The sequence below is a fragment of the Henckelia pumila genome, unplaced genomic scaffold (genome assembly GCF_033568475.1).
Source record: "Henckelia pumila isolate YLH828 unplaced genomic scaffold, ASM3356847v2 CTG_461:::fragment_3, whole genome shotgun sequence".
NCBI classification, from domain to species: domain Eukaryota; kingdom Viridiplantae; phylum Streptophyta; class Magnoliopsida; order Lamiales; family Gesneriaceae; genus Henckelia; species Henckelia pumila.
The window spans coordinates 1,987,177-2,012,645 of NW_027331831.1; the positions used below are offsets into that span (position 1 = coordinate 1,987,177).

Sequence of the window (25,469 nt, forward strand, 5' to 3'; positions counted from 1 at the left end):
TTTTGAGGGCATTACAGCTTCTATGATCCTAATTTTCATGTATTGAATCAGGATTATGCTCGGCTGGATATACGCTTAGCAGATGTATAGATTTTTATTCATTGATAAAAAGGAAAAGGAAACGTCAATGCATATACAAGTATGTATCAAGTATACACTCAACAATCTAACACTACATAACACAGCGGCACTTCAAAAAATTGTCTTAAATGTCGTCTCTTTGTATAATCGAAGAGCCGGGGGGGATCATGGTTTCATCTTTACCTGGTAAACTACTTTCTTCTTCTATTAAAGAAAGATGCCTCCCTGGACTATAGTAGATCGCCTTCGAGTTGGCATGTGATGGAGGAGAAGGGCTGTTCCAAAACGGGGAATTCTGTCCAGACCTAAACTCAAATTCCCCATCCTCACGAGGCAACGGGGAGATCGGCAGCCCATCGACCCGTTTCCTGTAAAACTTGTCCTCTACAACATCATAAGAGTTCCCGGTTCTCACTTCTTGAGCTAGAGAACACCAACAACAGAAGAGCCAGAGAGCACAATCTGCGGCTGCTGGCTGACCACAACAAGAATTGTATGGAGGAAGATTGAATCTTTTTCTCATCTGAATCCTCCAAAATCCGCCATAGAGTAACCCAAACAGACAAAGGAAAATCCCAGTGACTCCTAAGGCGGCTCTCACTGTCTCGTTATCTATGTTAATGGCTGCAAGATTGAAGATCCAAAAGGGAGCCAAGCAGAATAGAAGAAAAGTTGCAATGTGAACATACATGTTGCCGAACCCGAGTCTCTCCATGTTCCATCCAAACAAGCAGAAACTGCAGAATAAAGACAAGTAAGCTAAGGAAATGTCGTCCCAAATATCAAGAACTCCTCCGCTCCACTGGGGTCGAGTCTCAACAGTTCTTTCATCTCTCAGTGCAAATGAGAATCGTTTCTCGAAAGATTTTCTCAAATGATTCTGTCTAGTACTATCATCTGTCGTGACCGTAATTTGTGATTCTTCATCAATATCAGACTCATAGTCTTTCCCGAGAGGGCTAAGAGTGCTGTAAATCCCAGCAAATGCAGGTGCACCTATGGCAACAGATATACATAATCCGACCCCTATAGGTGGCCGTTCCGACCGCTTGTATCCCAAGTTAAGACCACACAGCGCGTATTGAGCAAAACAGTTGATATTGAGAAGAAAAACAACCACCATCATGTGCATCCATTCGTTCGGTTTATAGGTGCCATTCTTGCAGTAAACTTTTCGGAGCTTCAAAACGTCTCCAGCTCTCCATCTTATCAGTAATGCAAAGTGATAAATTCGTTTCGGGTGTTGGTATAAACACATGAGGGTGAATAAGGCGTTCAGAATTTGGTTATTGACTTCGAACCAAGCATCCCTCTGTGATTTCTTGGGGAGTGAGTGGTTCAACATTCCAGTCATGACCATGAATAGAATTGCACCAGAAACAGCAACACAGATTATCCAGACAAAAAGGGCCATATTCAAGGGATTACTTATCCATTCTTTGCTGATGCTCGTGAGGCTGCTCCAATCAAATTTTCGAGAGAATATCTTATTGAAGCGTTCACGAATATGCAGACTGTTAGATGAAGGTACAGCGCGGGACACTTCGTTCTTTTCGTCAGCAAAACGTTGAAACTTTGCAGATGCTGAAGCCAAATTTCCAAATTTAAGGAACTTCATTCTTTTGGAAAAACTATCGTAGGATCTATTTCTCGTATTCTCGTCACTTACAAGGCCTCTTTGTGAAGTAGAGACGTGCAGAGGTATGTGGCCCTCTGAGTCTATTGACTCCATTTTTCTCATTCCTCCGCTGTTCTCAGCATTGTCACCTGTTGCCATCTTACTTTCTCAAGCAAAATGTTCGCAAATTCCAGGAGAACTAATAATCAGCAAATCAAATCGGTGAAAATCTGTTGAAAACATGCCCAAGAACCCAGAAAAATAGTGGTCCACAGACTTTTAATCCAGCAAACATTAGTATATGTATGCAGTATGTATTAAACAATACCAAATAGCATTCCACATAGTTAATCAACAAAAGACCAAAAACTCTTCCTAAAACAGTCTTTTAAATTCAAAAGAAAATAAGGAAAGATTTCACTTTTCTAAATCTAAATTGGAAAAAATTATGACCTTGGTTACACCATAAAAAACAGAGCAAAAGCAGCAAAATTCAAACTAGCTATTTACAAGCCATACCCACAAACAAAAATTCAAACAGATTCCAACCCATAATAAGACACACACAAGCAAAAAGAAACAGAAACAAATATACCAATTTTCGAAAGATATCAAAATAAACTCACAGCAGATGGCAAGGTGCAAGAACAGGTCAGGGAGTTTTTTCCAGAAAAGACTGCAACTTGTTTTCCGGGATGATTTTTCTTCGAATCTTCTCTTTTCGTAATACTTCAATAATTTATTGGTAGCGTTTGTTTGATTTTCTACTTTTGTTTTTTGAAGGTGATGATGGGTCAATGTTATGAACAAAATTTAATAAGTAATTACAAGAAGTCAAAAGCGTTGGTGGCGTTCATGTCATTCCTTGTGAAACCAAATCTAAGTGAATTGAGCTGTTTCCTCAACAAAAATTGTGGTTGCGTGTGTGTATATATATATATATATACATATATAATATAATATAATATAATATAAATTTCAAAATATTATATTATTTTATTTATCAAATATGTTGTTGTTAAGCATAACATTTGAAATGGGGGCAAGGGAGAGGTGAAAACAGGTTCCAATTCATAGCCTTGATTTTGATTTTTAGAAATTAGCTGAAAAAGTCATTGATGATTTTTGTCAAAGACATTGACCATATTGTATTTTAAAGGCAGCACGCCTATTTAGATTTTAGATGGACCATATTTTACAATTCTATTTAAATAAAATATATGTGCCTTTCCAACCCCTCAATCTAATACATGACTAAATCAGATTGGATCGAGCAAGCACCTGAGAAACCATCTTTTTTAAGCTTTTATTTGATATCTGTTAAATAACAACACAGTTACTCAAGTACAAGTTCTTATAGAATTAACTGAGTTCTCAATTGGAATTGGACTGATACAGAGTCAGGTGAACTCCAGAACACTAAACTTTCTTGAATCTAAGTAAGATCGTCCTCCTCTAGTTCTTTAGCCTTCACCGCGTCCTTTACTCTCAATAGAAGTGTTGTATTCCACGCATCCTGAGGGAGTAAACAAGCACTTCATAAGGACACAAAAGTAATATTTTGCAAATATGGGAAAGATATGAAGACAAAGGAGCTGGTTTAGCGAAAATCACTTTAAAATGAGAGACTTAAACGTGAATAAATCTACTAACACATGAAAAAGGTCGCATATAAATCATACTCAAAACATCTATCTAATCCTACTCGATGGTCAGAAAGCTGCCACCTAGCATTTTATCTGCCATGATAGTCTTAGTTTGATTCATTCTTATGGAACTGTTAACGATTGTTTAATCAAGTTCTCAATGAGTTGCATTAAAATAAAATGCATGCCATCCCAATATTCTAAAGCGATGGACATATATTCATGAAACAAATTCATCCATACTTGTTGAATGAAATTCTCAATGGCTCAAACAAAAGGAAGAATTTTCCAAAGGATGGCTATTTTCAAACCATGGTACTTTGTTTCCAAGAGTGCTGGTATTCTGCACATAGGCTATTTCTCCGGAGATCTGGGACATGAGAGAAATAAAAGCCTTTGCTAGTACGAAATATAGGATGTGCATTTTCAGGTACTCACGGCACTTGTGATTATATCCCTTACCAGTTGAGTCAAGTTATCGAATTCCTTTACAGCATCAGTAAACTTTGCAACATTTTCCTCATCAACTGCAGCAGCTAATTCCTGTGATAAACAGAGATAAATTACAAAAGATATTTCATTTAGAGGAAACGAAGAAGTTTCTATTTGCTGCCATGGATAACATGTAATCACCTCAAAATGGATAAATAGATTTAAGAAAACCGAAAGGCAAAACCAATGTTTAAGAGCAATGGCATACCACTAGCAATTTGTATTCACGTGTTTCTGAAAATGTTGGATCTAGTTCCTTCAAAACAGAGGGAAAATGTGTTTATTTAGCACAAAATTGAATAAAGAGTAAACATGCAAATCAATAAGAAAATGCAAGTACCTGGTACCGCTCCAAGGCATTGTTGATCGCAACAATATCACCCCTGCAGAGTTGACAAATGCCAGCATTTAGAAGGTGGCCTTTAACTCCATACCTCAACAAGTTATTACGGAGCGACTGTCTTGCTATCTCTTCATAAATCTCAATTGCTCTTTGGTATCTGCAGAAAGCATAGGCCCGTTAGTCTTTTCAACCAAATTGTTCAAACCATATGCAGCATAATTCAACAAAAAGTAATTTCCTACAGAATAAAAATTTCAGCTCGAACCCGAATCTGTCAGCCTTATGGTTATTTTTATCCTCAAATAAATAAAGTGAGAGGAAAAGATGACTAGATGGAAAGAAAACGGCAAGGGGAACTCATATTGAACAATAATGCTTTAAGCAAGAGAGATGAAGTCGAAATACAGGATGCACAAGATTGACATGCAATTATTGGTTAAGGTCACTATATATGTGATAGGCACCTGACCGAATAAAAGTAAATGAAACAGTTAAGACACTATATAAACAATTTTAAAAAGTATAACACTACCAACAGTTGAACATGGTTAGGAATATTCAAAGATCTCGATCTTTCAAATTCGGAAAAGCACCAAACAAACAAGAACCCCTTATCTTTAGACAATAGTCTATCTGTCTATGCAATCTTGAAAACTTGCAACTAAGCAGAAAGGATGGACATACTTAACTGTTCGAGTTGCGCAGCAAATTGTGCAATTTTCTGCTTACACTGTTTTGCAGAAGAAGTTCCTTCTTCACTTTCAAAGAGATCAGCAGCTTTATCATAGTAATTGATAGCCTTTTCCAATTTTTGCTCTTGTTCATACAACTCTGCAATTTCCTGGCAAAGTGTAAAACAGTCACCACACCCTTATTCTCTGACCACTTAGATTTTGTGAATGTGATGTTGCCCAATGAAATTATTGCAACATTCATTGGTTTAGATAAGGGACTCTTATTGTTACTATGGCTACGAGATATAACCCAGCAATGATTGATAATATGTTTCTTACGTGTTACCTTGAAATATCTGGCAGCCATATTAAGCCTTCCAATATCCAAAAATACATTTACAGATTGCTCCAAACAAGCTACTGACTCTGCAAAGCAAACAAATGCCAGTGGGCATCTTCTAAACTTGAAAATGAAAGGTAATTACTGAAGTAAATTATATATTGAATGACGAGGGGAAGCAAAAATTAATAAATAAAATTAAATGGTCAACAAAGTTATACGTGGGATCAACCACATTTCTATTCATCCATGACACAACATATATAGAACTCGAGATAACCGACATTTAAGGAATAGAAAACTAGTGCTGAACTAGGCATATACAGACTTTTTGTGTTGATTTTTTTGTAGCAATGAGCAGCTTGAGCATAAGCATTAGCAGCTTCATGCTTGCTATCCAACTGCAAACATTAACAGGAAAAACACGAGGTCAAGGAGAGGTTCAGCCGTTCAGGGGAAGGTAGCAAGATACTACCTTGCAACACAGCACATGCCGCAGCATGAACTCACCTTCAAGTAACAGTTGGCCAGCTTAACATACACTGCTCCAGCTTGATCCCCTGAGATAAAAGATTTTGAAACAATTAATTAAGACAGGCCACGAGGAAAAAATTCCCCGAGAAAAATTTTTCTTCACAGAACAATATGTCGGATCTTTAAAGATTCTATTGCGTAGTGAATTCAATGAATCAAGAATGGCCAAAAATAAACCATATATGGTACAGAAGTGTATAAAACAACCTGAGCTTGCCTTCACATGATAACCAAATACTCCATACTTGCAAATGTGATTCACCAGGTAAAACAATTCACTAAAACCACAACATATTCACAAGGAAAAATATTGACGGAAATTGAGCATTGCAATTGCCTAATCCATTCACACAAAAGAATCGAACATCGGCCATTCATCCAAATTCTTGAGCACAAGCATACGCAACAACAAAACTCCCCCAAACCAATTCAAGCATGTCATAACCAGAGCCACATCACAAACAAACAGAAAATACAAAAAATGACCAATTATTAACATACAAAAACGTAAACGTGAATTCTTTACACGATTTGGCAAGTTTGTATGCATTGGCAGCCTTCTCGAACAAATCAGCGGCGTCCTCGTATTTGGAGCCGAAAAGACCCCAGCCACCGATCTTTTTCTCGGCTTGCTGCTCGAATTCTTCTGCTCTTGCAATTTGATCCCCCATAACTTTGTTGCTTTTTCCACAAGAAATGGTGGCCTCTCTGTTATGCTGCGTTGAAGGATAGAAATATATTTTGTTCTAGATTGTTAAAGAAATGAGTGACAATCACAATAATTCAAGAGAATAATTAATTAATTTTTTTTAAAAGAAAATCAGTAACTACCGAAGTTTAAAAAATAAACTAGAATTTCTAATTTTTGCATTATTCACTTAACCACTATTGTTATTCATTAAATTATTTATAATTTTTGTATCTATTTTTGAAAATGATATTTTCTATCAATGGGATAATTAAAAATGATGCTTAATCCATCTCTTAAATCATGTAATAGAATATAAACTTTTTTAAACAACGAGCATGGGACTCATATCATTTGATTTAAGTAAATATTAGAAAAGGTTAATAATCTTGAAAATTATTAATAACAATTTTAAATGAAAACTTCTTTATTGGTATAGCTTAACATGAATAATTTAACTCAATTTTTTTAACCAAAGGAGACAAAAATTTGATGGGTCAATGGAGTAATGAAATATTATATTTTTGAGTTAGACTGAAAAGTTACTAGTCGAGTTCGATCTCAAAACTTCGTCCTTAGAATTTTGACGTGAGAATAGACTATAATTCATCAATAAATATAAAATCATATTTACATGAGAGAGAATCAAGAAAGTACTTGAATCAGGTGATAGGCCACAAGTCGTAAACCTTTCCTCATATTTCACCACAAATTGATAGAGAACATCAAGACAAACAGAGGAAGAACAAGTATGTAAATCCACGAATATTGTGATATAAACTTAATTGCACAAGCCTCGTAGGTGAGCAATTTTCTATCCCTGCAAGAATCCCCACTACACCGGGTGCCAGCTACCAAGAAATGATACAGAATCCATATTATTACATATGACCATAAATGAAGCGTAGCCTGAGTGTGAACATTAACTTTCAGGCTGGTGATTTGAATTCTAACCATCGCGCCGCCTCAAGAAGGGATATCGTGTCTCAGGTCTCGAAATCTAGTTAGCAAGTTCAACTTGTAGTTCTCTATTTCAGTATACTCCACAGAATCTGGGGTGGACCTGATGACCGGTATTGCTCCAGCTTCATTTAAAGCACCCACAGCTTCATCTGCAATATCAGAGAAAATGCGGATACTAAGAAGATGGGGGTCAAAATTTACTCATAATTCACATTTCTTCATGCACATCCTCCTATCATATAATTCATAACCAACAAAAAGAGGTTACCAGCAACTACAAAAGAAAAAAACAAATTGATTATGGCTCCCAAAATGTTCATGTGACACAGAAGCGACAGTAAATCACAGTTACGTATCCATCAAGTAGAAGAGTAGCGGTAAACTACGCTCGAATGCATGCTCATAATCTCCATCAGCTCTGAATCGAACACTTTCAACCTTCTCTGATTTTGGTAACAACAAAGAGAGAAAGAGAAGGAACCAGATTCCTCTGCTTTAAATTCTAGGGCAACACCCAGATTCTACTTTCTAATGCTACACAGTCTACAGAGTGAAATACATCCCTCTGTTTTTTTCCAACATCAGCTAACGAAACATTTTCTGATACAATACATGCCTAGTAGGCTGGTACCGAGAGAAAGCTCCATTTTAAGGCTGTTGCGGTAATTTAGCAACATTTCAACACATTATTTGTCAACCTTTGCAAACAAATCAAAATTTTAGCATCTTCATTTTGTTTCTTTAGTAAGTCATATTTGGTACATGTTCTATCCAGTAAAAAGGACAGACATCCCATAGATTCTCGAAACAGTTACTATAACGGGACACTTCGAAATTGCAGCAAGAAGCATAATTTAAGGCTTTTCAGTGACGGAAAAGTATGCTGAGGGGTGGGGGGAATACAGAAAAAAAATGGATCAGGAAGTGATGATAAAATTGAATGGTGGTCCAATTTTCTTATTCAATGCAAAATCCTTTTCCTGCAACCTCCAGGAATCCTGTTTGAATACCTAGACAACAGAAAGGAAAGCCGGAGCACTGAAGAGATTTTTTTTTAGACTTGATGGGCTATGTGTTTTTATACACCCAAGCATGTTGTTGATCGAAAATTCAATGTCTATGGTCAGATAAAAACTTAATATTCAATTGTCAATTGAATGAGCACCGTGATTAAGCATCGTTAGAAAGGGCCCATTTACCACTCAAGTGATAGCTACTAAAGATGTGGATTGTGGAGTTCCTCCATGCTTGATCGTTCCAAAACCAAAATGCACAACAAAATAGTGAAGTCTGACCTGACTTTGAGATGGCAACAAGAGCCTTTAATGCTTCTTTTCGAGTTCGATCATCTTTGGCAGACCCTAACATATTTACAAGCTCCTGAGCTCCACCCATTTCAACTATTTTCATTCTTCTTTTGTCTGGTAATCAAAAGGGAAGAAGTAAGGACCGTCATAGCACAGGCAGCAGTTCTTCTGAATTAATCTGTCCAGCAAAGATCAAGGAAACAAGTCTTCCCCCCCACCCACCCCCCCAAAAAAAAAAAAAACCTGATTGAGGCACATGTTATCCCTCTCTGCAGGTTCACAATTACAGCTTGATGTGCACAGAGAACAAATGCAAGCGTGAAATCCTACTTTCAACTATAATCTTTACGTGTACAAATTTTCAAATTGCGAGTCTTTCATTATGCAGGTATCTCTGCATCAAGGTCAGAAGTGGAATTCTCATTCTCTCAGCACTAAATGCTAGTTAGAACCTAGTACGATGGTAAGATAAAATGTAAAAATTATCTTCAAGCTGTAAGTGGAAGATCTTGTGCAAAAATTACAGATCTTTGACGGAAATAACTACTAATCCACAGAAATTCAATTGTTTCCTCATAATTTTTTATGTAGCCAATAATGACCTTTGACTTGCTACTCTATCCTAAATATTTCGCATTAAAATGGCGCGTTATTTAACACTTCCAAAAATATTTGGCTCATGTATTACCATCTATAGCAAAACGAGCTAGTCTTGATGCTCCCATTCTTTTAAACAATGGATCCTTCACGTGTAAAAGTGATACAGACTGCTGCATCAAATTTTCACCTACAGGAGATTGGAAACAGTAAAAAATGATTATCGAAGATTGTCATTAATATAAAATGTTAACTTGGTTTTCATTCATCGATCATACCCATGTACGGAAACAACTGATAGGCCACAGCAGTTGCAGTCCCAGCAAATATTAGTTTCAACAGCCATCCTACCTTTCTTTCCGCCTCCTCTTCAATTGATCTTTCATCTACTGCCGAGGGAAAGATTTATTTTTCGGAAAAGAAAAGTTAAATTCTATAAATACAAAAACCAACTATTTGACCCTGAGATAAATGTAAACGACGAGTAAAGAATTTTACCTCTATAAAAACCACACAACCAAATGCCAAAGAATAAAGAACAAGAACATAATGGAAGGAATGAAATAACAAGAAGTTGGGAAAAAAACACCACACTTGAGAATGTGTAAAAGGAGTAGTCAACCTGAATAAGGAATATGTTAGCGAAGTTCAACACAAAGTGTAACAATCAACATTCAAATGGTTCATGGTGGTTCTTAAATAAAAAAGCCGGTGGTACGTGAAACCCGGAGACATTGTTTTTCTAATGCCAGATCTCCGGTCTTTTAACGCTCAAATCCATTCATTGAAAGGCATTGCATGTGTTCTATTTGCCTGTTGATTATTAAAATTGAATTCAAAAGAGTAACTTTGCAGTGGCAACACATGGTTTCCTTATTCATTTTTATAGTTGATGCCTTGAAATTAATTGCAGCACAATACAGGCCAACAGACTCTTTTAGAAAGGTAAAATTCACATTTTTTTTTGTAATTGGTTCATTGCAAGTCAGTGGAATATAAGTTTTGTGTTGACAAGTATCAATCGAGTCCATACCAGTCACAAAAACACATAAGGTTGAAACCACGAAACATATTGTGAAATTAACAGAAGATTCAGCAATTAACGACTTCAAATGATAGTTTCTTAGCGAAGGGCCGTAAAAGGGATCCAACTCAATATCGATTACGATAAAAATAAAAAATAAAAATCAGTGGATCAATCCAATGTTCAATAAACCGAAAAAACTAGACACAAAAAGTTAAAAGCACCATGTGCTTACCTCCTTTATAAAATGAAGAAAAATTCCGAGATCGCAAATTCACTGGGTTTCTTCTGTAAAAATGCTACATTGCAATCACGAAACCCCATAAAATAGACAGAAATAGAAAGAAATCAGACATTGAAACGGCCAATGTTCAAAAGTTTGAGAAGCTAATGGTCTGGTTAGCTGGACTCACGGAGTGGATGGTGGCTGCTAATGTGCGCATGATGCGAATTGAAGAGCTGTGACGAACACCCAGTATTGGACTTCTGGCTTCTGGGGACAAATTGATTGAAACAATTAAGGCTGTGTTTGGCTCATATTTTAATTAAAAAGTAATTAAGGTATACTCTTCTTTTTTCTTTTTTTATTAGTCATGTTAAGTTATACTTATTACCTAATTAATAGTCAAGTTTTAATTTATAACTAAGAATTGCAAGATCGGAAAACTAAAGTTTGAAAAAAATTACGGAGATATTCAATAAGATTTCATTTATTTTCGGGATATGATTATAAATAGATAATTTATAAGGTGATTATTAGAATAATATATAATGTAAAGCGAATATCAATAAATAATAATAATAATAAGATAATATTATTATTATGTTTAGTTTGATTTATTAGGTTTGTTACCGTTTGATTCTGTATACTAAATTATAGAAATATATCCAATTAATATTAATATATTTGTGAAGAAAAAATTGAAATATATTTTTTAAAAACTCTCTCAAACACTAAATTTTATAAAAAAAAATAACTGAAAAATGTTCTAAAAAATTTGGCCATTTGGGTGTCCACAAATTTATTTGCAAGTATATTCAATTATTTTAAAATAACTTTTTTGTATATTGATAGTACAGAGTTAAGAAAATATCGTTGTTAAACAACTTGTCGGCGCTCACAGGGGCGGATTATTTTATGCTACACATGGAGTACTTTTTCTCCCATGATGTGGTCAAATATTAGTACTTGGATCATTCACACACATGTCAATTTCCATAAAAATACAAGGGACCCACATGAACTAATGGTGTTGAATTAGGGGTGAAACACTCCCGGTGTAGCATAGACTAACCCCACAGGGGCATAGGCGAGTTGTTAAGGCCTGAGATGACGTGGAAAAAAATTTCCCAGCGTTGAGAGTTCGATCCTCATGTTGAGCATATTCTCTGTTGAAATATTGTGGGAGTATGCTTTGGAGATTGATCATGTTGCTCCCTCCGTCAGGTCTCTGTCGCTCGTGCACATTCCTCGATTTAATCTCCGCATGAGCCAATGAACTGCTGACTCATGTGAAATAAGATCCCCTTCGAACTCAACCTTTTTTCAAAAAAAAAAAAAAAAAACTTGTCGCCTTGGCCGACCTGACCAGATCACGCTAGACCGGCCGGGCCACTCCGTCGGCGAGTTTCAATTGAAAGACAATAATATCATTTTATCTTTTACCGAGTGGGCATCCGGAAATGGACTGGGCCATTTTAATGGAAATACTGGGAGCCAAGGCCCTAGCTCGTTATGTTGTCCGTTCAAAATATACAGCCCGGCCCATTTGAAAATGGGGCTAGCACGATTATTAAGTTGATCTCTAGCTGGGATTTGAGTTTGACAATTTCGCTACATGGCAACTTATGAAATTCTACAAAAGAATGAGTCACTACGTATAATATTTAAAACAAAAGATGCACCAAAACCTCGACAGAATTTAAAACTATTTGAAACAAGAGATGATGCAACTATTTGAAACAAGAGATGATGCAGCTGCCATCTTGTGGTGTCTATGGCAAAATCGTAACGACATTGTGTGGAATGGCAAGTGCAAGAGTGCTACCGCAATTTTTGATTCAGTCCAGACTCTTTATTCTCAATGAAAGATGACCAGAAAACTTCATTATCCTCAGATTAATACAGAACAACAGACCATGCAAGAACGATGGATTAAGCCTCCAGAATATATGCTGAAAATGTAACATAGACGCCGCTGTTTTTGACAACATTCCATTCGTTGGTTTTGGCTGTATTATTCGAAATTCAAATGATATAGTTATTGATGTTGTACATGGTATTCTCAATGGTAGATTTTCTCCAACAGAGGCTGAGGCGATGGGAATTCGAGAGGCTCTAAGTTGGGTCAAGAGCAAGAACTTGTCAAATGTTATTTTCGAATCGGATGCTCTTTTGGTGATTGATGCTTTATGTAATTCAGAGCAAAATTACTCTTATTTGGGACTCATTGTAGAAGATTGTAGAACTCTTACTAGGGATATACAATCTTGTAACTTTGTCTTTATTAAACGATCAACGAATCATGCCGCTCATGTTCTAGCACGAGAGACTGTTTCTAAGCCTGGTCCAGTAGGATGGAACACTCCTAGTCCTACTATGATTTCCAGTGTAATTTCGTTTGATTTAGCTTAATGAATTTTTACTTTCTTGTCAAAAAAAAAAAAAAAAAAAAACAAAAAAAAAAAAAAAAAAAAAAAAAACGAGAGATGATGGGCAACAGAGATTTACCAGAATGTAAATTGGTTTGTATTATGCAACACAATACTTTCAGTAAATAATACATTGTGAAACCAAATAAAAACAGGTCTACCATAACTGACAACTAGTTCATAGCATCTCCCTTCCATCATTACACAATTGCTTACAAAACCTTCCATTTTATCATCAGAGATTCTCGTACTACACCTGAATCGATCCTGGTCGAGGAACCACCTTTACTTCCTGCATGAAGCGCACACATATGTTCGAATAAATATAAATAGAAAATATGGATAACATAGCTCTTTTCTTGTGGTTTGACATTACTTTTACAGATATCAGTCACGGTAAACTTCAATTATAACTTCATAACTGCTACGAGTAAACAAGTTGATGCTACATTTTCCCATTTACTACGTTATTTTCATTTGAAATGCAAGCACTGCCTTGGATTGTACACGTAATTATACCACAATCGAGTCATGTGGCATGTGTGCGTATGTATTAGAAGCTAATCATATCCAAGTTGGACCGTTTTCTAAAATCCACCAAATTTCAGCACAAACTTTATTTCTGGGTAAAAATTCAGATAATGTTGAGAAAACAGGGCATTTAACTAATCATCAAGGGAAAACTAAAGGTGAGACTGCCAATTTTTTGCTAAAACGGACAAATGTGAAGGCCAGATAACATTGAGGATACCAAAATGAAACAGCCAAAATAAATGACTGAAATAGCAAAACCCCTGTAGCACATAAACATTTGAAATAGACATCCAATCATATTTCAATAAAAAGAAACATTAATATCTATATGCTTTACTTAAATGCGCACAAAAAAGGTAATAAATATATGATATCTTGCTCCGTAAATCATGCTCAGATACAGTATGAATTCAATCATACAAGTACGCAAACTAACCTGCCACTCTTCTTTGATGGAATAACTAACCCTCTTTTCTCAAGGCTCTTCAACTGATCTCGTGCGAGGGTGCAACAACCCTATCATCCAAAACGTGCAATAATACACAAAACACAAAGCCGGTCAACCATTTGATGACCTTTGTTGTGAGGTTAATGATAAACCAAGATGGGAAAAAATTACAACCTTCAACCGCCGAAGTGACCCCGTTTTCTCCTCAGATAAGAGGACTTGCACAGGAGCAGGCTCAAATCTGAAACATAAAATACGATTATGCTCGAGTCTGTTTTCCGAGTTTTAACAATTTGACAACGCTCTATTAAGGACTCAACAATATGTACATGTGTCCTACAGCATAGACTGAAGCAGAAAGATGGGGTGTGTGCCTCATGGAAGCGAGGTGTATCAACTATCAAGGCATCATATTAGAAAATCTGGATGGATGTATCAAGAACATTATTCGAATGTAGTGCCTGTGACACAATTGCAAGCAACGTTACCTAAAATTTAATTAGGAAAAAAGGAAGTAAATTTGCCGTGGATTTTTGCGAACTAATGCAATATGTTGGTGGAATTAATGATATTCTGCACACTAAATTATCTTAGAATATGTTAAGTGCATATGTAGACGAGAATATTAAGCCTTAAGTATGCTTCTCTTAGCTAACACACGTACACTGGCTGAATACAATGTCAGTGCAAAAATAAATACCACTTAAAGTACACGTATTACGAGCAATTCATTCACCTTTGCTTGCAGAAAGCTTGAAAGTACAGTACCAACAGTATAGAGGGCGTGTCCATGTTCATGAAGTTAAGCCGATTGGCATATATAAAAAATGCAAAAGAAAGTTAAGAAATGTCATATTCACAACTGCATACTTGTATTTTCCCATGCGTGGTGGTCGAGCCTTCAGTCTTTCTTGTTTAGCAACATTCCGTCGGATATTTCTCATATGTTTTTCTTTATCCTCCTCAGTTATTTCTTCAAGTATGTCCTTTAATCTGTTTTCAAAAGGAAAACCTAATAAGATAGGTGATAATTCATGAATAACTAGAGGATTATTGGCAGAAAATTGCCCATCAGCTACCTGTCAATATCTTGTGAGATTACCCCCACTTTTTTGGCTTCTGCTTCTACTTTCAATCGTTCCTTCTGCCTAAGCCTCCTATTCAATTCAACTCTTGTTACCCTTTTGGTTTTTTGAAGCCTGTGGATTTCCAGAGATGAGAAAAAATAAACAGAATAGGTTATTTAGGAGGGAGAGAATCAGAGAAAGGGATCTGATATGCAAAAAATCTCCTCCATAAAGTTGGAAAATCACAAGGAAAAAGAAGAAAAAAAAACAAAAGATAAAGGAACACGATAGAATAGTTCGACAATATTTGACCTCTTCTCTGGATTTGAGTCCTCGTAATCTATAATATTTTCACTTTGGTCGTCAGCATCGTCGTCTATTCCATGATCCGCCTCAAGGAAATATATCTGATACACAAAATAACATTGATTCACAAATGACCAGTAGACAGCATGTGGCAATGACCATAGATAATTTGGTATGTGAGACTAACATCTTCGTCATCGATAGCTTGCCCAGGAACTAGTATAGGAACAGGCTCTGGTCCCAATTCATGTCTATAAATTTTCTGCATTTCATCTGCCACAGCACGAGCTAATGCTTCCTGTGGAAACAACCAATAAAAGAAAGTCATATCACGGTCAGTCAATCAGTGGAAAAATCACAAGTGCAAAGACAAAAATAACCGTAAAGAATAATAAATAACCTGATGGGTCTCAGGGTGGGGATTGAATGAGCATCCAGAAGGTTCGACTTCAACAGCAGGTATAAGGGAAGGCTTAGGTTTCTGTTATTATAACAATAGTTAACCCAAAAGAGACTGCATATGAGAAACATTCTGTTGAATTATAAAGATGACTTGCAATAATAGTTTCTGCGCATAAAGGATCAACATAACTATCCACCATAGTTTCTTGTAGACATGCAACCAATATCAATTGATTGATGTCTGATGATACATCCTCAAGAATTAAAATGGCAAATCATCAAGAGTTCAGGGGGTATTTATTTACCCTCGTAATTCTGACACTTTCACCTGAAATGATAAAGTATTGGCTCCGTCAGAAATCCCATTTAGACATTGAAATTCAAAAGATAGATAGTTCATTAACTATTTATAAATATACTACCTTTTTCTTCCCATAAATCAACTATGCCAGAATCAGCTGTAGTTTCATTCTGACATCATTGTGCAAACAAAAAGTATTAATCAATCAACAAATTTAAGGGCATAATCACTCGAACATATCTAAAATGTTTAAGAACAATTACCAACCTTTGAGCAATCCTCCCCATCGGTTTTATCTGTTTGAATAGCTTTACGATTTTTCTTGGATTTTTTCTTTTTCTGTATGGAGGATGGAACAGGTTGAACAAATGGGTTCCTTTGCAACACACTGTCACAGTGCAATACTTTTTCTCGACTTTTCTCAATCTTCCGCTTAACAGACAGATCTGCAGTCACATTTTAATGAATGTAATTACATTCTCCAAAGCATTCTCTACTGTTACACTTACATGCTTTGTTATCGAATAAGCAAATAGAACAAAAAAAAAATCAAGCTAAAGCTATAATAACAAAAACGGGTATGAAACACCATTATTGTAAATAATTTTTTGAACTGGATGAACACTCGCCCCAGAATATAATCGCTGGACAACTTGATCCAAACGGGGAGACCTAAGTTACATAGTTTTGAAAAAGGTAAAGATAAAAATTGAAACTTTTTCCACGATAACTCAACTGTCATTCAGGAGGTTCTTTTAAAAGAAAAATTACAAATTTTTTTCATATTTGAGAAGGGGAAACTGAAAGTTCTCAGACAGATAACTCAGTGAGATAACTTAAATTTATCAATGTTAACTTCTCAAAACTTCAGATAGTTACTGCAGCAGCAATGAAACAGAACGTATCTCAAATTCCAAATGCTTCAGATTCACACCATATACCAAACTGAAGTTCAATTCCCCGAAAAACATAGAAATCCTTAAAACCCCACAAATGCGAAACAGTAAATTATTAAAAATTCAACAACCAACAGCCATGAACGTGATTTTTAAAGCTTTTACCTCTGGATTTGTCGACGAAATAAAGGGAATCACTGGGGATTTCTGCCAAAGACCCACCAGACAGCGCGTCTTTGGTGGATTTTTCGAAGTAATCTTCAAAGTCTTGGGTGCTTATGTTAGCCCTCCAAGCCTTCTTTCCTTTCCTCGAGCTCTTAGCTTTCTTGCCCATCTTGAGGTCCAATTCTCACTCCCCGTAAGCGTATATATGGGCGTATTTATAGATTTCTCTTAGGGCTTTGCTTTGTTCTGCCGAAGGCGAAGTGAACAATGATGTAATGAACCCTAGATGTTGTGCTGAATGTGGGTTGCTTAGGCATTGTTTGGATTTATTTTAAAATTTCGTAAATTATCTTAAAATGTATTTTTTATTATTAACTTGTAAAAAATGCACACATTTTGTATGTGTAAAAAAAATTTTTTTTAAAGCAAATCATGGAGTTAGTGGGAAGTTTTAAGTAAAATAATGGTTATAAAAGGATAATTTTGGAATAAATTATTTTGGTGTCCTCAAAGTAGTTACTCTAACATACTCATCTTTTATAAGATAGAATATATAGAATAGATAATATGATGAATAAAATTAATTAAAGTATTTTAAAATATTATTATTAATTTTTTTTTGACAACCAAATAGATAATATTATTAAAAAGATAAATCCGATATAATTACATGCGAAATGACAGTAAAATGATTACGAACTCTTCCAATAAGATTAAATATATAAGCAGTCGCCCCATAAAGCATAAACACCTTGATTCGCTAAATATTATTATTATTTATTATTATTGAAAGTTTAATATTTCTAACAATAATATCATTATTTTACTTCAAATTACTGATTGTTATTCATTTTAATAATATTATTATTATTATCATATTATTAACCATAATTTAATTTATTTATATTCTCACAAATTTTAATTGATTTATTTACAATGTGTAATTTTGTATAGTTTAATAATAATATTTTAAGTATTTTAAGTTTCTTTTTAAAATAATAATTGTTTTTTTTATATAAAAAATTCTTAAATTATTATTATTATCATTATTATTATCAATGAAATACACGAAACTTTTCAAGGGCCGGGATTGGAACTTAGGCTCGCAGGCCTTAACAAACTCGATACTTGGCACCAAAATAAATGCCAACGGAAGCCCAATTGGTACAGAGCTCAAAGGACCATTAGTCTGAAAAGGCCCAAGTCCTTTTCCATCATGTTCATTCATTTTCGATTTTGACCTTTTCTTTAAAATTTTTGTAATCTTTCATTATTTGATATGTGATGCCATGCCATGGATTCGGGGAGAGCAAAAGCTTCACATACGTCGAGATGTGTTTATTGGGTCGTACAAGATTATACATTTAGGCAGATTTTGTACTGGATGTTAATTGAATAACCGAACCAGCCTTTGGAGGACACATGTTTGGCGGAATTCCCAAGTGAAACCATTGTTTATGGCTAGTTGGCGACTAATATATCTCAGTTGGCAGTAATCTGTAACTGGGTTTGGAATCAAATAATACTTGCCGTGTTATTGATGCTGGTTGATAGTGTTTCAATGAAGTTGATGCTTGACGTCATATTTTTGGACGTCTTCATTTGAGCTGGTGACTTATTCACATGCTCGGTTGGGCCTGACCTTGGGTATAAATGTATTCAGTGACAGTTTTGTAGATTTGTTGCAGCGCAGGGGCTGTGAATGGTCTAGAAACAAGCCGGTGTTGGAAACTTGGAAGCAAGATACTTGAGCCTGGTTCAAATTAGGACACTCTGGAGAAGAACCAAGTTTGAGCTCCATTTTTATTCTGAGGAACTACTGGAAGTAAGAGAAATTAATGGGTATGTGTTCAAGTCTGAAGTTTCTGATGATAACTTTTTTATATTTGGTGCCACTCAAGTATGTAATACGTGCCAGTCCATGTAACACATGCATATCTGAAATGCTTAGATTGTAGAAAATGTTTGATGTGCGTATCTTGAAGATGTAGAGAATTTTCTTGGTTATCTGTCATCAGTTGGGATGGAAATCCCTTTGATGCTTGTTGGGCTTCGGAATCAATAAAGGTGCATTTAGTTAACATTCTAATCATCACCGCATAATTCCTACCATATAGCATACACAGATGACTCGTGAGATATTATAATTTCCCCAAAACAAACTGGTTTGAATCCTATTGAAATCAAAGAGCTTTGATGACATAGTTGTAAAAGGAAGCTTTTTTCCTTAAAGAAGAATAGAACAAGTAATCTACAATGAAGTAGATTGAATTATAAACAAACATAACTGTAAGCATGTTTACCCCAATCAGCGAATTCAAACCCCATTCCTTTTGTTTTTTATGTCCATGAATGAAGCTCTTGTAATCTGTACAGTTAGATGAGGATTCTTAAGTGCAAATGCATCAAATCGTGCTGCAAAAACTACGTCTTCCATGTTTCTAACAATAAAGTTCAAGGCTGTTTCCTTTAATGATTGGTTTGAACAAGAATCTGATATTTCTAGAATATCAAGAGCATTCGATGAATTTAAGGAGCCAAGCATATGCTGCGAACAAAACTTTTGGAGATATGGGATTGCATATTTGTCTGCTGCAATTGACAGTGAATAAACATGCTTTTCCACCTTTTCTTTGGGCAAATCTCCACTGTATAGGAACTCTAGCAAAGATTCTACTTCTTCATGATTCAATTCATGAAGTGTTATCGTGTCGCTTGGTGGAGCTTTACATCCATCAGAATCCAAAATGTTTCTGAAAATATCAGATCTTGATGCCTGCACAGTATCAAAATAGAACGGACTTAGTTGAAAATAACATGATTACATTTTTATATGAAATGTGATTATAGGCAAAGTGACTGTTTGGATAGGTAATGGAAGCTGAAGCCACTTCCATACCAATAATGCTTTATGTGCGGGTACAGATGGCCCATCATCTCCAGGTTTGACTTGAATATCAGTGTGAGTTTGATCCTTGAATGCTGCAGCAAATCCACCAAGGTAGCTTATTTTCTCATTTAACATGTCTTCCATTTCCTTCATCTCCTTCACCCATTTTAAAGCATTTGCAAATCCCTGTTGAATCCAAACAATCTTTAAACTTTTTTGATTATTCTATTTTAAATGCACACTCGTAGCCTCTGAGCTGGGCTTTTGGGTCTTTAAAATTAGAATGAAAGCCCCATGCAAGAGTAAGAAGCAGGCTAAAATCCGAAAATCAATGATGCTGCTAATGTGGATTCTAAGAAATCTGACTTTGGTGCATGGGACATACAGGCGTTTTGATGCAGCGTATATAATTCTTATTTCATAAAACGATGAAACCTAGTCTAGTTACTCTCATCTTGATTGAATTAATGCCACGGTTTTATTCTATGAGAAACATAAATACATAGTTTAAATAATCATAAAAGTTTAGGATGATATTTTTAGCATTAATAGCATAATTGTTTACACGAACTTTAGCCTGATCACACACTTTCATAAGGTATATTTATGGTCCTTTATAAAAGTTTTCCACACTTGTTTTACAAAAACGAAGAATTGAACATGTTAACAAACTGGAATCAAAGGTAAAACATGGAACCAAATAATGCATATTCCTGGTTCTCAATAATGATCATACAAATAAGCCCTTTACCTTAGTCATATTTGATGGAGAAACTGAAGTGTTTCCTGTTTTATCAGACCCCTTTTCACCATCATGTTTGTTTGTCAAAGTGATTATACTTCTTGCTCCTTCGTAACAAGCTCCGCATATTGTATTCCTTGGTGGCCTGAGGATATATGGCATCGCACTACAAATTGAACAATCCATTGTTCTCAGAGAGAAGATTTGAAGATGGAAAGAAATGAGGTTGATTCTCTCTTCTTATGAGGTCAGTCTTTCCCTGTTGTATTCTATATTTCATGGTATGCTATTTTTTGGTTGTTTAAGGCTTAGTGTTCCATTTTTGAAAAAGAAAGACACCATTATTGCTCTCATTATGCGCATAAGAATATTGTATAGATAATTTATACTTTGTATAACAACTAACCAATGCCTTTCAAAAAAACAAAGAAACAGCTAACTAATGTGATTCCATTAAGTAGGGTCGGCTTATTTTATTTTATTTTGTATTTGTGAGTTTAGTGAAATGACAAGTCTGGTGGTTTAGGAAGTACTCCAAGTTTTGATGGTTTAAAACATCATACAAGTCTTAATCCATATTAGTTCAATATAGTTTTCTTTTGTTTTCTAAGTTATTTTTTGCCCTTGTTAAAGCAAGCTAAACAGATATAAAGCATCTCAATTTCGTGTCTATTCTACAAAGATTGACTCTAGAGTGATTGATACTACATAAGTATTGAAGTACTAAAGTTTCATAAACAATTCATTTCAAGTTTTTATGATGATTGGTGTATTTTTATTTATGGAACTTGCTCCATATGAGCAGAACATTATCTGGTGCTCAGGGGCGAAGGGAAAGGGTAATTGGGTCATTTCACAATGAGACGTGGTTGGTTTAAGTATTTTGAGTAGGTCTGAAGAATCCCAATTAAAAAATGATAGAGATAGTTAGGAGAGAATGATTAGAAAGTTATGAAGTAGAAAAAGACTTTCCAACCTTACAACACCAAGAATGTGGTAACCACGTCTTACAATATTGAATACTGCGAATTTACACAAAAAGCCCTCGTGGCCAGTGTTCTGCTCAAGAACGATTCTTTAAATCTTGGGTTTACAAACATTCATATGATATACCCTTTCTCTCTAGTTTTTAGGACTTTTTTTTTTTCCCCTTTATCTTGTATGCACGTGTGTGTTGTAGGTGTGTATTTTAACATGAGTTCGGTCAAGTGTCAACCAAAATCAAGAATTATTCGGTCCAATAAATGAAATAATCATTTTGGTTTTCCTCCGTGTAAATTTAACGTTCGTAAATTGATCAATGTTATTATCTGATAGATATATCTATTATTTATATATTATGTAAGAGCAAGTGGTCTCTTGCTATGGACACATGACATCCTCTTGATTTTTGTCCTTCAATAATTACGTAATTACGAATATGTCATTTTCATTATATTTTTTTTGTCATTACATAAATATTTATTTACAAAAAATGTCATTTTCTAATTTCACTATTTATTATTATTATTTTTTTTCAATTAAAAAATAGACCATAGGGTACTAGTATATGTTAAGTTTAAATAAGCAGATAATTGGTCACACCACTACATGAATGCAAAATAAATGCCCCTTAGTTGGAAAGTTGAAGCTACCCGTCAAAATCATAGCCTCGTCAATTCCATTCGTTAGTTTGATTGCTTTCAGCCCAAACTAAAGGACAGAGTTGTCATTTTACTCCTCAGCATGTACGTGTCTTGATTTGGAGCCCCGATTTGGTTCGACTTGACTCTTGAGTAAATCTGCCAAGTACATTATCGGGTATTCCGGTTGATCCGTTCACCTTTGGGCGGACGAGCTTTCTCACACTTCGGGCGGTGGTGTACCAGGCCTACCTATGAACGGGCCGGAATGGCCCAATAATCGTGGGACGTGTTTATTTTGTGGGTATGATAAAAATTGCCTTTCTTAATTTGAGTTCAAGACCAATGGTAAAAATCATCTCTCCAAAAAATAAATACTAGCGTATTTGCACACGTAATACATGTGCATATATTGTTTGTATTTTAAAATATCATATTTTGTGAGATGAAAATTTGATTGGAAAAAACTTGATTTTTATTATAAAATAAAAAATAAATTGACCAAGTTATGAGAAAATTAATTGATAATATATAAAATTAATGGTATTTAATAAGGGTGAATTTGGATTAATGGTAGTTAATAAGGTAAATATGGAAGTTCACATAAATATACCAGAAATAGTTATTATAGTACCCTCTTGTTTTATTATATAGAATTTGGATTAATGGTAGTTAATAATAAGGGTAAATATGGAAGTTCACATAAATATACCAGAAGTAGTTATTATAGTACCCTCTTGTTTTATATATATATATATATATATATATATATATATATATATTAGCCACGGTGCACACGCGTTGCGTGTGTGATTCAAACGACAAAAAATAGAGCAAGACAATAGATGGACGAAAACGAATAATTTAACTGGACAATTTATCTGCCCGAAGCCAAGGCCTGTTGTTTGCTACAATTCGAACACTCAACGTCACTGTAACAATTTCAACACTCGAGCATAAATTTTTTGTATTATTCGACAACCTGGAGAGTTCAACACAAATTGTTAGTAAAAAAAAATAAAGAGATAAATCTGATGGGTTATAAGAATATGAGAATTATAGATACCTAAAGATGTGATCAAATAACTGTGAATGAGAAAGAGTAATTTAGACGGAAGAGAAAATAAAAAATAGAAGAAAGAACTGCACGATGAAGAAAAGCAAAGAATGTGGGTAGTGGGGGTAGAACGTTCATTGTAACGTCCGAAAATTTGCTACGTAAATCCGCATGCATAACTAGGAGATTTAATAATTTTAAAATAATGTGAAAATGTGTTAAATTAATTTTATATGTTATTATGTGAATTATGTGATTTATTGGCATGTTTTAAATATTCTTTCGACATTTAAATCGGTATGATGTTATTTATGAATTTATTTGAGAAAGTTTATTTTATAATCGCGTAGGCGGGACCGTGGATGGACGAGATGTTAGTTTTCACCCAAAATATTTTATGAGATTTTTAGGAGCCTTAAAATATTGTTTTAAGGTAAGATTTTAAGAAAATTATGGTATTTATATATATTTATATTTATATGTCCGTTTTTACCCAAAATAAGTCATTTTAATGACTTTTATTAAGCTTTAAAAATCTCATTAATAATAATTTCGGGATTTACTTAGTTTTATCAAATTACAATGTATTTTAAATTTTAAAATTAGAGTATTTAATTATCCTAATTATCTATTAATTATTTAACCTAGATTATCCTAAATATTATACCCTAAATCCCTCCCAAACCCACGCCTCACCTCTTAGCCGCCTCCATCACCCTCTTCTCCACCATTTTCACGTTCCATCAGAGTTTTCCCAGCCTCATAGCCGATCTTTGAAGGTTTTTGGATTATTTAGAAGATCCGTTCGTTCCGGCGAGCCCGATACGCGTCGTTTACGTCGTTTCGTCTAAATAATTATAAAGGCACGTTTGATTTTCATTCTTGAACACCGTTTAGATCATATTAAACTATTTTTAAGATAAATGATGAGATTATTGCATGTGTTTCAGATTTGAATGACATTCTTCATAGTTCATGCTTGTTTTTCACGTTTTTATGCATATGGCTCGGTTTTGGGCATGTTACATGGCTAGGGACTGTTCGAATTGCTGCACCATGGTTTGGTGTTGTAACTAGAGTCCTTAAGGTTGGTTTGGCATGGGTTTCAGTCATGGGAGTGGTTGGAAAAGCTGCTGAGCGTGAGGTTCAAAGGATGGGGGCCGGGGTGGACTGCCGCACAGGCATGTAGGAGGAAGAAGGGTTCGGCCTCTTCTTGCAGGGTCTGGGCTCGAGCCAGGCCTGGTCCATGGGTTGCACCTAGACCCTGGGGTGGTCCAGGTGTCGGAGCTCCGGCCGTTAGTGGCCGGAGCTGGTCAGAAAGTCCAAGGATTGTGGACTGCACAGGTTGCGCGGCAGTTTCGGGATTCTCGAAAACGTGGTTCGCTAAGGCTGTATAAGTATCGGTTCAAAGCGAGGCATGACTCGTTGGAACCGCCCAGACGTGGGCTACGTCTGGGCGGTGGAGCTCCGGCCATTCGGCGGCCGGAGCTGGCCGGCAGCAGGCCATAAAGCCTGCTGCTACACGGCCGATAGTAAAAAGAATTGGGGGGGGGGGGGGGGGGCGGGAGTCTGTACGTGGGTTGGGAATGTGGGTTTCTTTTATTTATTTATTAATTCGGGTTATGGGTCTTTAGGTGGACAGGGCTTGGGTTTTGGATTTGGGTCCGGGTCGGGTCACGTCTTGATAGGTCAAATTTAATTTTAGTCCGAGTCTAAATTTTTATTATTTGGGCTTGGGTATTTTAATTTAATTAATTAAGAGTTTTAGTTAATAATTAATGGGTTTGGGCTTGACTTAGTTAATTAATTGGACTAATTTAATGTGTTTTATTAATTATAGAGGTGAGCCCACTAATTTGTCATGGACCGTGTGATCCATGAGAATTATTGGACTAAGTTGAGTCGGGTTTAATAATTTTATCGGCCTAGTTTATAATTAATGGTTAAATAATATTTTTATTAATTAAATTTTAAGTTAATTAGTTAATGGGCTTAAATTATGTTTTAAGCAAGCTCATTAGTTTTTCATGGGCCTGGGGGCCCATAAAGCTTAATGAGCCAGCTCAGGTTGGGCTTTTGG

General features: G+C 35.4%; 5 protein-coding genes and 1 long non-coding RNA gene across 12 annotated transcripts; 1 reads left to right on the forward strand and 5 right to left on the reverse strand.

Moving 5' to 3' along the window:
* Positions 1-75: 75 nt before the first annotated feature.
* On the reverse strand, positions 76-2,587 carry LOC140871782 (uncharacterized). 2 transcript variants are annotated; one of them, XM_073274474.1, is made up of 2 exons: positions 2,326-2,587; positions 76-1,862 (listed from the first exon to the last, which is right to left on the reverse strand). In XM_073274474.1, the coding sequence occupies exon 2, from the start codon at positions 1,856-1,858 to the stop codon at positions 206-208; it is 1,653 nt and encodes a 550-aa protein (XP_073130575.1). In that variant the 5' UTR covers positions 1,859-1,862; positions 2,326-2,587; the 3' UTR covers positions 76-205. The 2 variants fall into 2 exon arrangements, with proteins under 2 accessions (XP_073130575.1, XP_073130576.1); XM_073274475.1 differs by having other exon boundaries at positions 76-1,898.
* A 388-nt stretch (positions 2,588-2,975) lies between these two features.
* LOC140871539 (alpha-soluble NSF attachment protein-like) lies at positions 2,976-6,489 on the reverse strand. Of its 3 annotated transcripts, none has more exons than XM_073274081.1 (10): positions 6,255-6,489; positions 5,705-5,754; positions 5,523-5,595; positions 5,201-5,280; positions 4,870-5,021; positions 4,178-4,337; positions 4,046-4,093; positions 3,808-3,888; positions 3,589-3,715; positions 2,976-3,215 (listed from the first exon to the last, which is right to left on the reverse strand). In XM_073274081.1, the coding sequence occupies exons 1-9, from the start codon at positions 6,397-6,399 to the stop codon at positions 3,605-3,607; spliced, it is 900 nt and encodes a 299-aa protein (XP_073130182.1). In that variant the 5' UTR covers positions 6,400-6,489; the 3' UTR covers positions 2,976-3,215; positions 3,589-3,604. The 3 variants fall into 3 exon arrangements, with proteins under 3 accessions (XP_073130182.1, XP_073130183.1, XP_073130184.1); XM_073274082.1 differs by having other exon boundaries at positions 3,657-3,715; positions 6,255-6,488; XM_073274083.1 differs by lacking the exon at positions 3,589-3,715 and having other exon boundaries at positions 6,255-6,485.
* Positions 6,490-7,073: 584 nt separating this feature from the next.
* LOC140872134 (uncharacterized) lies at positions 7,074-10,823 on the reverse strand. 2 transcript variants are annotated; one of them, XM_073274896.1, is made up of 6 exons: positions 10,721-10,823; positions 10,543-10,606; positions 9,562-9,669; positions 9,375-9,473; positions 8,675-8,800; positions 7,074-7,528 (listed from the first exon to the last, which is right to left on the reverse strand). In XM_073274896.1, the coding sequence occupies exons 1-6, from the start codon at positions 10,748-10,750 to the stop codon at positions 7,383-7,385; spliced, it is 573 nt and encodes a 190-aa protein (XP_073130997.1). In that variant the 5' UTR covers positions 10,751-10,823; the 3' UTR covers positions 7,074-7,382. The 2 variants fall into 2 exon arrangements, with proteins under 2 accessions (XP_073130997.1, XP_073130996.1); XM_073274895.1 differs by having other exon boundaries at positions 9,562-9,672.
* Positions 10,824-13,017: 2,194 nt separating this feature from the next.
* On the reverse strand, positions 13,018-17,372 carry LOC140871741 (ribosome biogenesis protein NOP53). The gene is made up of 12 exons (XM_073274421.1): positions 17,079-17,372; positions 16,285-16,463; positions 16,139-16,187; positions 16,022-16,044; positions 15,715-15,795; positions 15,502-15,612; positions 15,321-15,415; positions 15,021-15,140; positions 14,812-14,934; positions 14,116-14,182; positions 13,930-14,009; positions 13,018-13,251 (listed from the first exon to the last, which is right to left on the reverse strand). Exons 1-12 carry the CDS (start codon positions 17,245-17,247, stop codon positions 13,245-13,247), a joined length of 1,104 nt encoding a protein of 367 aa, XP_073130522.1. The 5' UTR covers positions 17,248-17,372; the 3' UTR covers positions 13,018-13,244.
* A 972-nt stretch (positions 17,373-18,344) lies between these two features.
* Positions 18,345-22,569, forward strand: LOC140872241 (uncharacterized). 2 transcript variants are annotated; one of them, XR_012147773.1, is made up of 4 exons: positions 18,345-18,920; positions 19,929-20,079; positions 20,767-20,957; positions 22,435-22,569. It is a non-coding gene; the product is annotated as an uncharacterized lncRNA (long non-coding RNA). The 2 variants fall into 2 exon arrangements; XR_012147774.1 differs by having other exon boundaries at positions 19,950-20,079.
* LOC140872240 (BTB/POZ domain-containing protein At3g56230-like) lies at positions 19,392-21,162 on the reverse strand. Of its 2 annotated transcripts, none has more exons than XM_073275051.1 (3): positions 20,744-21,162; positions 19,978-20,193; positions 19,392-19,854 (listed from the first exon to the last, which is right to left on the reverse strand). In XM_073275051.1, the coding sequence occupies exons 1-3, from the start codon at positions 20,894-20,896 to the stop codon at positions 19,396-19,398; spliced, it is 828 nt and encodes a 275-aa protein (XP_073131152.1). In that variant the 5' UTR covers positions 20,897-21,162; the 3' UTR covers positions 19,392-19,395. The 2 variants fall into 2 exon arrangements, with proteins under 2 accessions (XP_073131152.1, XP_073131151.1); XM_073275050.1 differs by having other exon boundaries at positions 19,978-20,154; positions 20,720-21,162.
* Positions 22,570-25,469: the final 2,900 nt, after the last annotated feature.